A 17,009-nucleotide genomic window follows, 5' to 3' on the forward strand; every position below is an offset into this window, starting at 1 on the left:
CCCCCCCCCCCGAAAAGCATTCTTTATTGAGGACTTATTAGTGTAAGTACTTTTCTAAGATCCTTCAGTGTACTTCACTACTTTTATTGGGGAGGGAGTAGATACTGGGTATTGAACCCAGTGGCACTTAACCACTGAGCCACATCCCCAGCTTTTTTTATATTTTATTTTACTTACAGACAGGTCTCACTGAGTTATTAGGGCCTCACTAAATTTCTGAGGCTGCCTTTGGATTTGCCATCTTCCTACCTCAGCCTGAGCTTCTGGGATTACAAGCATGCACCACAGCACTCGGCTCATGAGATTGTTGGCTATTTCTATATCTTCGGAGAAATGTCTATTCAGATCTTTTGCTTATTTTCTAATGGAGTTATTATTCTGCATAATCACTTTTTAAGACTTTGGATCAGTTTTAGGTTCACAGCAAAACTACAAGGAAGGTTTATATATTCTAATGCCCTCCACCCCCACAGATACTTAGCCTTTCCTTTATCTACATCCCCTACCTCAGCAATACATCTGCACTGACATGTCATCATTGCCTGAAGTCTTGGTGTTAGACACTCTGTGAGTTTGGACAAATCGTAATGACATGTATCTACCATTATGGTACATTTCAGAGTAATCCAACTTCCCTGAGAATTCTCTGTGCTCCACTTGGTCATTCCTCCCTCCCTTCTAGACCCTGACAACCACAGATCTTTTTGCTATCTCCTTGGTTTTGCTTTTACAGAACATTACATGGTTACAATCATACAGCATTTAGTCTTGGCTCTTCTAGTAATGTGAACATGTTTCCTCCATATCTGTCATAACTTGATAATTCTTATTTTTGATGCTGAATAATATTTTGTTGTCTGGAGGTATCAGTTTGTTTATTCACTTACTGAAGACATCTTGGTTGCTTCCAAGTTTTGGCAATTATGAATAAAGCTACTTAAGTATTTGTGTGCAGGTTTTTACGTGGACAAAGGCTTATAGTTCCTTTGAGTAAATACCAAAGAGCATGATTGCTGAATCATAGTCTATGTTTGGTTTTGTAACAGCCAAACTGTTCCAAAGTGGCTGTACCATTTGGTATCCCACCAGCAGTGAGTTAGAACTTCTATTGCTCTATGTCCCATGTTTCAACAGCATTATGGATACTGGCCATTATAATAGGTGTGCAATTGTGTCTTGTTTTAATTTGAATTTCTCTGAAGACATCTAATGTTGATAACCTTTTCATATGCTTATTTTCCATCTGCATATCTTCTTTAGTAAGGTTTCTATGAGATCTTTGGCCTATTTTAAAAATCAGGTTGTTTTCTTGTTTTTAAGAGTGCCTAGTATACTTTGGAAAATAAATGTCTTTTACAAATATTTTCTCCCAGTCTGTGGCTTATCTTTCTTGACCATGTCTTTCACAGGGCAGAAAGTTTTAGTGAAGTCCAGCTTATCAGTTCTTTCTTTTATAGACTATACCTTAAAAGTTGTTACCAAACCCAAGGACAGGTAGATTTTCTCCTATGTTATGTTCTATGTGGTGTTTCATATTTGGGTCTTGGGACAATGGTGCATTTTAGTTTTCATGAAGGATATATATGTCACTTGTTCAGCACCATTTGTTGGAACTATTTTTCTTTTTTGTTGGTGCTAGGATTTGAATCCAGGGCCTTGTGAATGCCAGGCAAGTAGTTTACCACTGAGCTACATCCTCAACCCCTATTTGTGGAAACTAAATAAGCCTTGAGGTTGAGTAGTAGTATCCTCAACTTTTGTCTTCTATAGTATTATATTGGCTATTCTGGGTCTTTTGCTTCTCTATATAAATTTTAGAATTAGCTTTTAAATCTTTTTTTTTTTTTTTTTTTTGGTACGGGGGTGTTGAACCCAGGGGTGCTTAACCACTGAGCACATCCCCAGCCCCTTTTTTAATATTTTGTTAGAGACAGGGTCTCACTGAGTTGTTAGGTGCCTCACTAAGTTGCTGAGACTAGCTTTGAGCTCTCGATCCTCCTGCTTCGGCCTCCTGAGTCACTGGGATTACAGGCATGTACCACTGAGCCCGGCTTAAATCACTTTTTAATGTTAGTCTTTAACAACAACTTATGAAAGATGTTCTTAAGGAAGACATTATTAAGGCTGTTATTAACAGGCAAAAATTAGTTAGTCTTTCAAAGAGGGTAATAAATGAGCACAGTGGGAAATAGAGTAGCTTTGAACCCTGGTTCTACCCTCTGAGCTTTAGCCTTGTCTGTATAATGAGGACAGAAATACCTACAGTGAGGCTTAGGCATTTGTAAAGCATTAGTTCATTGCCTGGCTCATAATAGATGCTAGAGATAATAATTAACATGTAATAAACATTTGCTGTGTACCAAGTGATGCAGTAAGCATTTTGATACCACCACCATCTTTCCTGGGGGTTGGCTGCTCTTCCAAACTGGAAAAGCAGAACAATCATCAGTTAATTCAAGATGGAGGTGAGAAGAGGGTGAAGAAAATTAACTGTGTTAGATGAGTCCAGGCTATCCTGGAAGAACCTTCCACTGGATTCCTATGTCACCTGTAATTATCTGTTAGCCACCATGAAATCAGAATCAGGAAGTGGTAGAGAATGAGTGTGTCCTAAATTCAGCACTTTGGGGCAGAGTCTCCAGTCATAAACAAGTTGAAAATGAGTTGTATAATCATACCATTGGGGGAGATTAGAGGTGTAGTAGGCTTTTCAATAATACCAAGAGAAAATATATGTGCTTATAAAACTCGTATTGCCCCAGGATAGTACTGTGTAACTGGTGTACTGGTAGAAAGAGCTACAGTATATAGATTTGTAATTAGCTATTAGCTACATAGTCTAAGTATGTGCATGATAGAGTAGAGGAGTGTATAAAGGAACCAGTTTCTTTTCTTAGACACAAACAAGATTTAAAGGAGAGAAAGACCCCCATTGGCTTTTGCAGTGCCTTGGGCTATTTAGCATTCAGAAAAAAAATATCCTAAATCCTTTTCCCTCCACAATTCATTTTGGCATAAGACGAGGTCAGGTTTATACACACTATCTTCAGTGGGTGCAGTATAAGCACCACTTAATACGGCTTGCTCTTTCCAAGTGGAAGAGTGGAATCCAGATCACTAGATTTGAAGATCTGGTAGTTCTGAAGTCTACAGTAAGCCACTTACCACCAAGCTTCACATGCTCTATTTATACAGGAGGGGTTAAAGTTGCCTGCATTAGAAGATAGATCACATGTGGGTAACAGCTATTTTTATTGTTGGAATTGAAAGTTCTATGTTGGGTAAACATGAAGAAACATGTTTCATAACTTCTCTTCACAACAATCTAAATTTTGGGGCTAAGCACTTGCCTAGCACATGCAGGGCCCAGTATTAAAAAAAAAAAGGCAGCTTCATAATAAGAGTGCATTAATTCCCTCAATTGAGTTGGTGATAGGACTCTGGCAGGCTAGAAAGAGTACAAATACAGCCTGAACTAACTGCTCTAGGAGCCTGAATCTATAGTTTAGTACTTCAGCCTACCATTAAATGGCCTTTGTTAACCTTAGGCATATAAAATTTTATAGTAGATTAAAAACTAAAAACAAATCCAATAAAATTTTTCTTTAACCCCTTGAATTTATCAACAGACTTGCTTTGATAGTTCTAGAATACGGTTTTCTGATAGCCATGTATTTGCTTTCTGATAGTCTATGGCTTTAAATTGCAATAAGAATTTGAGTTTAAGTGAGCAACATAGTAACTGATAACAACAACAACAACAACAAATGGTAGTCATCAAAAGACACAGTAATTTCGAAATTTGTCCAAAGGAGCTGGGGATGTAGCTCAGTGGTAGATCTGTTCCCAGCACTACTGGAAAAAAAAAAAAAAGTAAAAATTTGTTCAAGAATTATTTAAATTTTCAAAAACAAAAACACAATATACAGGCTTTGTGGTACACTGTACTTAATAAATATTTGCAAAGTAGATAAAAGGCTGTTATTCTTTTTTTTAAGAGAGAGAGGAGAATTTTTTAATATTTATTTTTTTTAGTTTTCGGCAGACACAACATCTTTATGTTATTTTTATGTGGTGCTGAGGATTGAACCCAGCGCCTCACACGTGCCAGGCGAGCACACTACCGCTTGAGCCACATCCCCAGCCCAAAAGGCTATTATTCTTTTACAAAATAAAATATCCAGTAATTTTCTAGTGCCCTAATAAAATTTCAGTATAAAGGCAACCTGCAATATAAATGCACCCGGTTTAGTCATCTGGATTTACTGTTAAAATCTTATGTTATCACTGAGCTTAAACACAGTACAAAACCATTATGTGCTACTCTGACTACTTAACTGAGTACACAGAGAATAGCATTATTCAAGGCCATTGCTCTCAGAATGGGCCAGCACTTGTCTGGGACTTATTACATAATCTGAACAAGCCCTCTCTGTTTTAGTCAGCACATTGTCTTTTGCCCTTCACCTTTTGGAATCTTGTAGATCTTTTCTCCTCTCCTAAGGATCTCTCTTTGGCTTCTTGTTATTGCTTGCACTATAACAGCACAGTGGTCCCCAGCTGTGATGGTGGGACACAGAGTCTTCATAACTTGTCTCCCCATCTTCATATTCTGCCACAGTGTGAGGGTCTTTTGGCCCAACCCACTGCTAATTATTTGTCTGGGAACTTTGAGCTGATAGTAACCATGATCTCTTACTTTTCTTCTTTGCCCACCAGAAAAAAATCTGTCAAGAAGTTTTCATCAGTGTCTGTGACCACCTCTTAATGTTGCTGTACTGTCCCCTGAAGCTCAAGTTCATCTTCATATCACAACCTATAAGCATTTATTGATATAGCCCGGGGGGTGTAGCCAATTATAAGACAGATAAAAATCCTGACCTCTTGGAGATAGCAGTTGAGTAGAGTGAAACAGAAAACAAAACAAGTAAAGTTGAGTAGTGTTTAGAAACAGAATAGGGAAGTGCTGAGGAGGACGTGGATCAAGGGATTTCATTTTAAATATATTCAAATGAAGCTTCTTCCTAATAGTGATGTTGAACCAAAGACCTGAAGGGAATAGGGGATAGCTGTAAGGAGCCAGGTGGCTGTCTGGAGGATCCTTTGAGGCAGAGGGGACAGACAGCACAGACAAAGGCTCTGCAGCAGAAGTGTGCCTGTAATGAGAACAGCATGGCGGCCAGTGCAGGGCGGAAGAGAGGGAAGATCATTAGAGGGAAGTGAGGAGGATAATCGAGGAGGTGGGAGAGATTATTGAAGTTTTTGTGTACTGTTTGTAATAACTCTGGCTTTTGCTTGCAGTGAGAAAAACCTTGGGAGGGTTTTACTCATAGGAGTGACATGACCTGAGATAGTTTTAACAGGATCACCCTGGCTTGCTAGATTAAAGTGGGAGGGGGGAATGATCAGAAGCAAGGGGGTCCATTAGGACACCAGTTCAGTAATCTGAGTATGAATGATGGTGGCTTGAATTAGGATGAAGTGATAAATGTGGTGAGAAGGTTCAAATTATGGATGTATTTTGAAGATAGAGCCAACAGGGGAATTGAATGTGGAGTGTGGTAAGAGAGGTATGAAAGATGTCTCCAAAGATCTTGGCCTGAGCCACCAGAGAGACATAGGTGGAAAATAATGAAAGAGGAGCAGGTTGAAGCAAGATGATTAGGAGTTGGCTTTTAATTGTTACCTTGATGTGCCTTGTAGACACACAGGTGGGGTATAAATTCTGGAGTATTTCAGTACATCCCAAGTCAGGAGAGTGAACTAGATCACCAAGGCTGTGAGCACACTGAGTTCCAAGAATTGAAGGAGAGGGCACTCAACATTAAGAGTCCAGAAAGGAACCTTAAAGGCTGAGCAGGGAGGTGGGAAGATATGAGGAGAGTACTAACTAGAAGCCAACAGAAAAAGGATTTTAAAGAGGAGGAAGAGGACTGTGGAGATAGCTCAGTGGTAGAGTGTTTACGTAGTTGCATAGCACAAAGAGAGAGAGAGGGGTATCACTCATCACAAGGATTAGTGGGTAGGTCAAGTAAAATGAGTACCTGTTACTAAAGGAGGAAACTACCTGGGATATTAGGAAGCTTCTCTTCTTTAAATTAAAGCATTTGAAAATAATGTTAAGTCTACATTTTTCTTGCTATATTTGGTAAATCTTTTGCCCATAGTAATACAAATTATTGATATTTGTTGAAACTGGTTCTGTGGATTCTTAAAAAAAAAAAAGTATTTTCTTACACACACCTGTAATCCCAGTGACTCAGGAGGCTGATGATGCAGGATGATCTCAAGTTGGAGGACAGCTTCGGCAACCTAGAGAGGCCCTAAGCATCTTAGAGAGACCCTGTCTCAAAATAAAAAGGGCTAGGGATGTAGCTCAGTGATAGAGCACCCCTAGGTTCAATCCCTAGTATTAAAAAAAAAAAAAAGTGTAAAGTGTATTTTCTTGTATAAGTGTTCATTATATCAAGGTTGTTAACGGTGTTCAAATCTTTCAGTATCTTAAGAATTTTCATTGATACAGATATTAAACTCACTTCTATGATTATGGATATCTTATTTTTCTTAAGGTCAGTGAAGGGTGGTAATAATTCTGTTCACTTTTTATTTTGCACTTTGAGGCCTTTCTGTTAGTTACAAATTATTACATTTTCCAGTTGAGTTATTTGCTATTGCCTTGTGCAGATATTTTAAAGCCTAATTTGTTGCTGATGAAGGCTCCCTAGCTGCTTATTGAGAATTTATGTTCATATAGTTTTTTTCCAGCCCTCTACTTCCAACATTTCTATTTTTAGTATTTTTAATCTAAAATCTCTATTTTTACTGACAGATTAAAGCCATTTTCATTGATGAGGACAATTTAATACTTTTTATATTTATCACATTATAATATTTTCATTTTCCATGCATTTTCTTTGCTTCTTTTGTTCTACCAGCACAGACTTCCACTGCATTGAGCAAGTTTCTTTATTTCCTGTACTGATTTGGAAATTGTGTGTTGACTATTCTGTCAGTGGTTACTTTTCCATTTTTACCATATGTTTGCCTTAATGAAGTCTAAATTTGATCAGTATCTTCTCATGATCAATGCAAACAGAATAATTCTCCTCTTTCAGATTACTATGTTTTGTATTTTAACCACTTTTTATTTATACCCACCAACTTAGCCATTATTATTATTTTATATAGTCAATGGTTATTTTGAATTTTCACCTATTACTATCTTTGCTCACCAATCTTCCTTATATCTCATTTTTCCCCTTCCTAGTCAATTTCCTTCTTCCGGAAACACATCTCTTAATATTTCCTCAGTGTGTCTGTTAGTGGTAAGTGCCTGCCGACTTTGCCTGAAAATGTCTGTTTCTCCCCCATTCAGGAATGGTAGTATAATTCAATTTCTAGATTGACAGTTATTTTTTTCCTCTACACTCTATTGTTGTGTAAAGGTGTGCAGCCACTCTAATGGCTGTTCCTATGTGATTATTCTGGTTTTTCTTTTCTGTTTAATCATTTTTTTTTTTTGCCTCCTTGGTATTCTATAATCTGAGTATGGATTTATTTTATTTTTTCTAAGCAGAAATAATTGTTCCTCCTTTAAGAAATTGTAAGGAGTTATATCATCAATACTAGAAAAGTCTCAACCATTGTGATCTCAATATTACCTCACTGCTTTCTTTTATTCTCTGATATATAAGTTAGGCCACAGTCTGTGTCTTATAACCTCCATTTTTTCCGTCTCTTTCTTTATGGGCTGTTTTCTTTAGATCTGTTTTCAGATTTATTAATTCTTTCCTCAGATGTGTCCGTGATAATATTTGTTATTTTTATTTCTTTTTCAAATCTGCCTATTCTTATTTTTTGAAGCCCTTCATATGGTCTTATGTTAAACATATTTTACATCTCTACTTATATTTTGTTATGTTTGGGAGGTTCTAATTCTCTTTTTTATTATGGTGGATTTGATCCTTATTTGGGGGGGTGAGGGTTACTTGTTTTTTTTGTTTTGTTTTTTTGTTGTTGTTGTTTTTTGCTTTCAGTCATCTTTAGGTTTTCTGTGGAAATCCTTGAGAACCAACATACTGAGAGTGATCCTCCAGACCAGTCATACATATTCTTTGGCCAAGTACCCTCAGGGTATCACCAGCCAAAGACCAATTTTCATATTGACTCATCAGTTGAGGAATTCTTGAACTCCAAGATATGTAAGCCCAGCATTTCCTTCTTCACTCAGCAGAGACGGAAGCTTTCTTACCATCTCACTGTTCTGGTGGGAGGATTTTTTCCTAGTCCCCCCTGTCATCTTCAGTCTCCTGCCAGAACCTCTTCTCATTGGCCAAACCCAGGCAGAAGCCAACTAAAAGGAAAGCTTGTCTTCCTTGCAGCCAGAACAAAGCAGGCAAAAGGGAGAAATGGATCTGGAGATAAACAAGACAAGAACCATATTATACCACTTAACAAATGTGGCCTGACCCCCGGTGGTTAGAGCACTGTGCCTCGTCTTATTATAGACCTGTGTTAAGACAAAATCTTCAACCTCCAGTGGGAAACCTGGATATAATAACTATACAGATTAAGAACAATATGAGGGCTAGGGTTGTGGCTCAGCGGTAGAGCACTCCCTAACTCGAGGTCCTAGGTTTGATCTTTAGCACCACATAAAAATAAACAAAATAAAGGTATTGTGTCCAACTACAACTAAAAAATAAATATTAAAAAAGAACAATATAAGGGGCTGGGTTTGTGGCTCAGCAGTAGAGCACTCACTTTGCACGTTCGAGGCCTTAGGTTCGATCTTCAGCACCATATAAAAATAAATAAACAAAATAAAGGTATTGTGTACAACTAAGAAATAAATATTAAAAAAAGAACAATATGAGTTAGATTATGCATTTTAAAATGCAGATACAGGGGGCTGTAGCTCAGTGGCAGAGCAGTTGACCTGCACATATGAGGCACTGGGTTCGATCCTCAGCACCACATAAAAATAAACAAATAAAATAAAGGCATGCTGTCCATCTACAACTACAAAAAAAATTTTTTTTAAAGCAGATACGGGAATGCTGGGGTTGTGACTCAGTGGTAGAGCGCTTGCTAACATGTGTGAGGCACTGGGTTTGATCTTTAGCACCACATAAAAATAAAATAAATAAAATAATGGCATGCTGTCCATCTATAACCACAAAAGAATTTTTTTTTTTAATGCAGATACAGGGGTGGAAAGCATAGCTCAGTGGAGAGGGCATGCTTAATTAGTGGGAGGCCCTGGGTTCAATTCCCAGCAACCCACCCCATACCCCCCCAAAAAAAAAAAAACAGAAAAATACCATGGAAACACAAAGGAGAAGCTAGTCTAGGGATCAGTGGGACCAAGGGATGGGAGAGGTTTCACCAAAATAATATCCCTTTACCTGCACCTCAGAGGCTAAGTAAGATGGTTCTATGTGGAGAACCAGGCGATGGATAGTAGAAGCAACAGGAACAGCAATGGCAGAGCCATGGAAAGTGTGTATGACCTCTAGGACAACCAAGCCTCTGCCAGGGAAATGAAAAGATGGGTGGAGCCAGACCATAGAGACCCAGAACCCTCTGCTGCTGAGTTAGCACTTCTGTTTGCAACTGGTGGGAGCCACTGAATATTTTGTGAGGGAAGAAACATAAAAAATGTGCTGGCTGGCTTAAGCTGCTCATCAGAAATTTAATGTGAATCACAAACACAGCCCATATATAAATTTAAAATTTCCAGCAATCACATCTTTTTTAAAAGTAAGAAGAAGTCAATGAAATTGCTTCTGATATTTAATTAGTCCAGTTTATACCCCAAATATTCCAATATATAATTAATATATTATTTATGTGATATTTTACTTGGTTTTGGAAATTGGTCTTCAAAATCCAGTGTGTATTATACATCTGTAGCATGTCTCTTTGGGCTAGTGACATTTCAAGCATTCAGTAGTCACTTGTTGCTAATGGCTACTATATTGAACAGTGCTGGTATAGAGATGGCAAAGGGGTGTATTCTATCCATAAATCCCTAATTCCTTAGTTTCTCAAAAGATTACCCTCCCTTCCTTCAAAACAAGAAGGTTCTCTGGTCAAATCTGGGTTCATCAAGTTGAATACTTCTTTAGTGCAGGACTTCTCAGAGCTTATTAAGCTAATGTGCATTGTGGCCCTAAGAGAGCAATATGCGGTCTGCCACATGGCCCAGATTCATTTGACCTTACAGGACAGAAACAACCATTTCCTACTTCAGTATTTGCTAGCAGAGAGCCTGGTGGCAGGCAGAGACAGAAATGCAGAAGCGGGCACCAAGGAAAGGAGAGTCACAAAGTCTGAGAAAGGAGAGACTCAAGCCTCCCAAGAGTTGGTTCATCTGAGGTGCCAGTGCTGTGGGCAGGTAGAGGAGGCCACAGCCAGGAGAGGTCATTGAGCTTGGCAATGCTGAGGTCCTCGTTGCCTTCCTGAGAGCTGTGTCGAGTGGGGGAGGGGGACAGGAGGCAGGATCAGAGCAGTAACAGGGAGCACTGTAGACCCCCTTTGTGACTTTAGCAATGAGACAGAAAGAGAAGTACTAGGGAGGGAGCAGGGTTGAAGGAAGGATGCTGTGTTTGTTTTAAATAGTGGGTCAGGAGAAACACGTAACCCTGTTCACGGCCTAAGAAGGAAGAAGTAAAGTGCAGATTGCATTGTGAAGGGAAGGGAGGAAGGAGAGGGCAAGTTAAGGATGCTGGACTAGGACTCCCTCGTCCCCTGACCCGGAAGGAGTGAGCAGCAAGTACGAGGGGCACTGTGTCTTTATTTTTCTCCTGAAACTTGTTGTGAGGGGAGGGCAGGAGTCAGACTGGAAACTTGAACAGAGGAGAGAAGTTTAAGAGCCATGTAATGAAAAGCAAAGGTGTCACTAGGCATAGTGGACAAGGGTTGTCCTCGTGCTCATTGATGAACATATGTTACATGTGTTCCAACTTTGTAATGATTAAGTACCTGAGGTTTTTCTCATTGTTCAAAGCTATTATTCCAGAAGAGGCCACTATTTGTGAATTTTAATATAAATCACTCTTTCCTGGAGTGTGATGCAAACATCCCATAGTACATAAGGCACTGGAGTGCAAAACAGTGCCCAGGTGGACCCATTTTATTTTAATGATTGTGTATTCAATGACTTTAAGAAACATAACAAGCACATTCAACTTCAAACATGAGCAAATTCAGAGAAAAATATTAAGTAAATAATACTAGAGCTTGAATGTAAAACCTAAATGACTAAAGTTTGTAAAACACCAGGTAAGAGCTGGGGTAACTTTAGAAACCGTTCTAATTGCTTCCCTCAGTCATGACCAGTGCCTGGTGGTACCACAGGCAGCACTCTTTCACAGGTGTCTGGCCTTGTGCCTGGCCTTGCTATACAACAGCCCAGTTGTGCCAATTAGCCTTCCCAACTCACTGCACTCAGTCACTCTCTGCAGATCTCCCTGACAAAACAGAATAAAATGCAGTCCCCTTAAAGCTTAATTTGAACATGGCAGAAACATTATGATTTCTTCTTGGTAGCACTATTCATAACCTGCCATCTTCAAATCCCCTCCAAACCACCCACCACACAGTGGGAGTAATTTTTTAAAATATGTTGTCCCCATCTACAGAAAACAGAAAAGCTATCTTCTTTAGATGTATAAGCCCAAATCCATACAAAATATTATAAAAATTCAGAAGAAATCAGAAAAAGAAACTCCCTTTAAAAAATCAATGTCATGGGGCTGGGGCTGTACCTCAGTGGCAGAGCACTTGCCTAGCACACATGAGGCACTGGGTTTCAGCCTCAGCACCACATAAAAATAAACAAATAAAATAAAGGCATTCTGTCCATCTACAACTATTTAAAAAAAAAAAAAAAAAACAATGTTAAGATCCGGTCTGGTGGCACATGCCTGTAATCCCAGCAGCCTGGGAGGCTGAGGAAGGAGGATCACGAGTTCAAAGCCAGCCTCAGTAACTGGGAGACACTAAGCAACTCAGTGAGACCCTGTCTCTAAATAAAATATAAAGTAGAGCTGGGAATGTGGCTCAGTGGTTGAGTGCCGTGGAGTTCAATCCCTGGTACTCTCCCTACCCCCGCCAAAAAAAAAAAAAAACAGTGTCAGGATGAGGATGGAGCTCAGTGGCGCTTGCCTGGTATGCCTGAGGCCCTGGATTCAATCCCCAGTACCACACACACATAAAAAAAAAATTCTGATCCTTGCATGTTCTACTTCTGGGGCTTCCCTGTGAGGTGTGTCTGCATCTGTCACAACATGCCCTCCATTCCCAAGGCCCTGCTGCCCTTCCTGACGCCTCCACTACAAAAGAGTATCCACACTTCATTGGGTCTGTCTCCCATCACCCCTCACAGTTTTCTGAAACACACTGCTTGCTACCCTATTTTGACGCTTGCTGGGTACTGTTAGAAGAGAAATTCCTTAGACCAATTAAACTTAGAGTTTACTTGTACAAAGAAATATAAAACCAGACAAAAACAATTCACAAGTTAGGTAGCTAGCAGAACGGGTTCTGAGAAATCCAACCAATAATGTGAACTGACAGCATTTATAGAAAATGGAAGTGAGACACAGAAGACAACTAACTGGCTACAACTCCATCAAGTTGTCAATCGATCGTTGTTTAACTACCTAGTTTTTTATAGCTTATTTACTTAATTGACTACAGGGCCTCCTGCAACCAACCAAAATTCAGTTACTGTGATTAAGTTCTCTATTGGTTTGGTCTGTTGGATGCCCAGTTCCAACCAGGAGTCCCACACATCTTATTGCACCTATCTGCTTTTGCTTTTTGCCAGCAGAGAAGCTTCCTAAGCTATTCCTTGCCCCCCTGTGCACAGACCAGCCCTCAGTTACTTGAGAATGATTCTGGAATATGTCAGTTCACAGTTTGACATTTAGTTCTGCTCCTGGTGGGCCTATAAATTGATGCAAAGGGAATACAATACCCCTCTCCCTCGTGTGAGGCTGCTTGGGACTTCCCTCTCGGTGACTCCGGGCTGGCTGCAGTGTATCCACAGCTAGAACTCCTGTGTTCCAGTGGCTTAAGGCAGTGGTCTTGTTGGGAACCTCTGGGTCCTGAGAATTTTAGGTTTTCTAACCTTAGAACTTTCCTCTGAGAAATCTAGAGACATGATTCTCAGACATGTTTTTAACAATAACTAAAAGTGAGAAATACTTTATATCCCCAAATACATACATAATTTAGAACTTTAATAATACTTAACAAAACTGTATACATGATAGTCTATTTAATTTTTTTTAATGCTAGGCCTGACCAGCATTTTAAAAAATTAAATTAATAATGACCCAATGATGGCTCATGATCTGCAGTTTGGAAAACATTTCAATAATTTAAAAAATGTCTTGAGGTGGTGAGATTCTTCAGAAACTCAGCATAGTTATCGCTTTGAGGCCTTTTCTAAAAATCCTTTAATCCTGTCATTGCTACTCAGAAATCAGGAGCACATTGAAATATCACAGATGTGGCTAATTTACCACTTTGGCACACTGAGTAGTAGGTTATTAACTCAAGCAGTGGGTCGGTCTCTGTCTGTGTGTCACGCTCTTTGGAAAGATTGTCAGCCTAGCATATTTCTGATAACTGTCTATTTCTACAAAACAACCAAAATAATATTTTAAGCCCTACCCTGTCTTCCCACAGGGTGTGCTGATCTCCAAGCCCTGGACACAATGCAGCCAATCGAGAGGAAAAGACAGGGCTACATTCATGAGCTGATTCAGACGGAAGAGCGGTACATGGATGATCTGCAGCTTGTTGTTGAGGTGAGGGGCTGTTGCCAGCTAGCTCAGGAGCGTCTGCTGTCTTTTGTAGAGGATGGCAGGTGTCAGTCTCAGGGCTGCTCCCACTTGGAAGCAAAGCAAGGAAGGCATCACGTTTTGTTTTGTAATGCTGGGGATTGAACTCAGGGCCTCGCTCATGCTAGGTATGTGCTGTACCAATGATCTACATTCCCTCCCCCTTTTTTGTGGTACTGGGAATTGAGCCCAGGGGCACTCTAACACTGAGCCTCATCCCCAGCCCTTTTTTTAATTTTAATTTTTAGTTTGGGTCTCCCTAAGTTGCCCAGGCTGACCTTGAACTTGAAATCCTCCTGCCTTAACCTCCTGAGCAGCTGGGATTGCAGGTGTGCACCATCACACCAGCTAGACCTCACTTATTTTTTTTTTAATATTTATTTTTTAGTTGTAGTTGGACACAATGCCTTTATTTTATTCATTTATTTTTATGTGGTGCTGAGGATTGAATCCAGTGTCTCGCACGTGTGAGGCGAGTGCTCTACCGCTGAGCCACAACCCCAGCCCTGGACCTCACTTTTGATGCATAGATTCACAGACAGTGGCAGGGACTTGCACAGCCTCAAAATGCCATCTGCACCAACTGGGTAATGTTGGATTGAAAGTCTAACGAGGGTATCTGCTCTCTTCCAAGCTAGCTCATTCAGAGCAAAGAGAGAACAGGAGGGCACAGAAATGCCACAGTTTGAAGTGGTAGAACCAATCAAGGAAAGACAAGGGACAGAGTGGGTGTAAAGCTCCAAAACAGAGTTGACCTCACATTTTTACCTAACTATATTTACACTGCTCTTTTGACACCTGACATTTTCATCAACTTTGGTATTTCCAGAGGAACTGCAAAGCAGTGGAGATGTTTGCCTAATGTTTCTATCAGTTTAGAAAAATAAATAGGATCAAATTGTAAAATATATTCCAAATATATCTTCACTGTTGGTTTATATTTGTGCCTATTAATGTTACCAGTGACCTCTAAGCTGTCCTTGTTAGAGAAGCACTTTATAATGATTTATGTTGGATGGAAAAAGAAAAAAAAAAAAAGACTTTGTTTGCATGGCTTTTAGTTCCCAGTAAACGTGTCAAGGCGCTCAGGTGAGATGTCTTAAATAAACCACCCGAAGAGGACACATGCACCTCACACCTGGCATGATCTGTCTGCATCTGCCTCCCAGCAAGGCCTGGACCTAAATGCCCCTCAGTGCAGGTGCTCTGTTCCCATAGAAGTTCCCAGAAGACCTGACTTATTCACTCTGCTTCCCTCACAGAGCCCAGCACAGAACTGCTATATAGAGTTAAGAAACAAAGTGACATAAATTAATTTGTTGATAAAAGAACAGCTAGAAACCAGAGCCGTTCCTGTCCTTAGTGGCAGCCTCAGAGCAGAAAGACTGTCTTTCTAGGGTCACTCTCATAGGAACATCCTGGCATCTTCAGTCTTCAGAGGGTATCAGTTCATAGCATTTATATCTTCATTCTGTGAATCCACATTCAACTCAATTCAGCAAACATCAGCCTACCAGGTGCAAAGCACTATGCCAGAAAACAGAGATGAAAAAGGAAGTTCGTGTCCTCAGGGAGGTCACAGTCCTGTTGGGAGGCAGAGTGGGATGCAATCAAAGCTAGCTGCCAAAAGAGGGGTCCACCCCCAGCCAGGAAGGACTTTTCCAGCTGTGCTTCAGGAAGCAGAAGTGGGAAGGTATGTTGGGGTTTGGAGCCCAGAGGTTGTGCAATATGGCCAGAGTGTCAAGTACCTGAGGGCCAGTTGGTGAGGTCAGAGGGGGAAGATCTCACAGGCCTGTGAATCTCTGGAAGGAGTTGCAGCTCAACCCACCACCAGTAGGGGAGCCTTTGAATGATTTCAGTGAGGAGCAGTATGTCATGGAAAGATCACATATGAGAAGCATAGTTCCAGATAACCATTCTATGTCCTTAAGATTTTAAAGTCATTTCCTAGATGTCAGATTTGTGTATTGGAAACTTGGACTTAGAATCAAATAGAGCTGAATTTTTATTTTTGTAGCTGCTCCATGTTCTAGCTTTGTGACCTTGATCAAATGACTTGGTAAGTCTTTATTTCTTCCTGAGCCAATTGGGAAAAATTAATACCTGACTCCCTTTATCTATATCATCTGAGAAGTTCTGTGAGAACTGTATACACACCACACACATGTGAACACACACATCTGCATATTTATACATATGGAATGCAGTTGGAGAGTATTTTTCCTTCCTCTCAGCCAGCCACCCTCTGCGATCCACACCTGCTTGGGGATCAGTCTGGGGGCCCCACTCTGTTTCTCTACTGAATTCATCACAAGCCATTCCCAAGAACTCTGGGATGCTCAGTCCAACAATAGTCATGCTTTCTCAGTTCTGCAAGGTCTTACACTATGTAGATAACACATAGATACCTGTGTCGGGGTCTATTTAACCTCCATAATGTCCCTGTGAGATGGGTAGGAGAATCTCCTGTGATAGCGGTTGTTACCAGATTCAGTCCTTAGAATCACCCTTGATAGAACCCAAATAACAAAAAGTAGGGAAATTATGCAGTTTAAAATTTAACAATCATATAAATATGCTTATTTAGAATACCATGATCTTACTAGTTTGAGTGTATGAAGACACTGTTTAATTTACAGCACACATAAGGCATGTATCCACACTAAGGTTAACTTATTTTTTCTATGTTTTGAACTTAGGTTTTTCAGAAACGGATGGCAGAGTCAGGCTTTCTCACTGAGGGAGAAATGTCCTTAATATTTGTTAACTGGAAAGAGCTCATCATGTCCAACACGAAGCTGCTGAAGTGAGTCATGAGCATCCCGGTCACTGCTGCCACACTGACTTTGTCACGCATCACCCCCTGCAGGGGCCACTTCACAAAGGAATCTTCAACTGTTTCTGCTCCCTCAAGCTTTGTAAAATGTCCAGTCACTGTAAAATACATAATTATTGAGGAAAGTCAAGAAATATAACAAAGAAAATATTTGATTAATCAAAGACATGATTAAATCATTAAGCAAGTGCTATAATTCCAAATATAAGTGCTATAATTCCAAAGTGTAAGACATCTGGCTCTGGCAGGAGGATAGTGAGAGTCAGAAGAGGAGCTGCCACTCATGCCCCAGACGTAATCAGAGTATGGCAGTATCC

At 40.0% G+C, this 17,009-nt stretch overlaps 1 protein-coding gene across 6 annotated transcripts in view; it reads left to right on the forward strand.

The window, feature by feature from the left end:
* Positions 1–17,009, forward strand: part of Itsn2 (intersectin 2) — a 134,762-nt gene that overhangs the window by 105,168 nt on the left and 12,585 nt on the right. For 5 of the 6 annotated variants that reach the window (XR_007348163.1, XM_048804736.1, XM_048804738.1 and 2 more), the window contains 2 exons: positions 13,702–13,823; positions 16,556–16,662. Coding sequence is in view for 4 of the 6 variants with exons in the window: in XM_048804736.1 (XP_048660693.1) it covers positions 13,702–13,823; positions 16,556–16,662 (229 nt within the window). In the remaining 2 variants the exon portion in view is untranslated. Of the gene's footprint in view, positions 1–5,754; positions 5,759–13,701; positions 13,824–16,555; positions 16,663–17,009 lie in introns of those variants that run through there. The other variant, XR_007348164.1, reaches the window with a different exon arrangement.

This window comes from Marmota marmota, unplaced genomic scaffold (assembly GCF_001458135.2).
Source record: "Marmota marmota marmota unplaced genomic scaffold, marMar, whole genome shotgun sequence".
NCBI classification, from domain to species: Eukaryota; Metazoa; Chordata; class Mammalia; order Rodentia; family Sciuridae; genus Marmota; species Marmota marmota.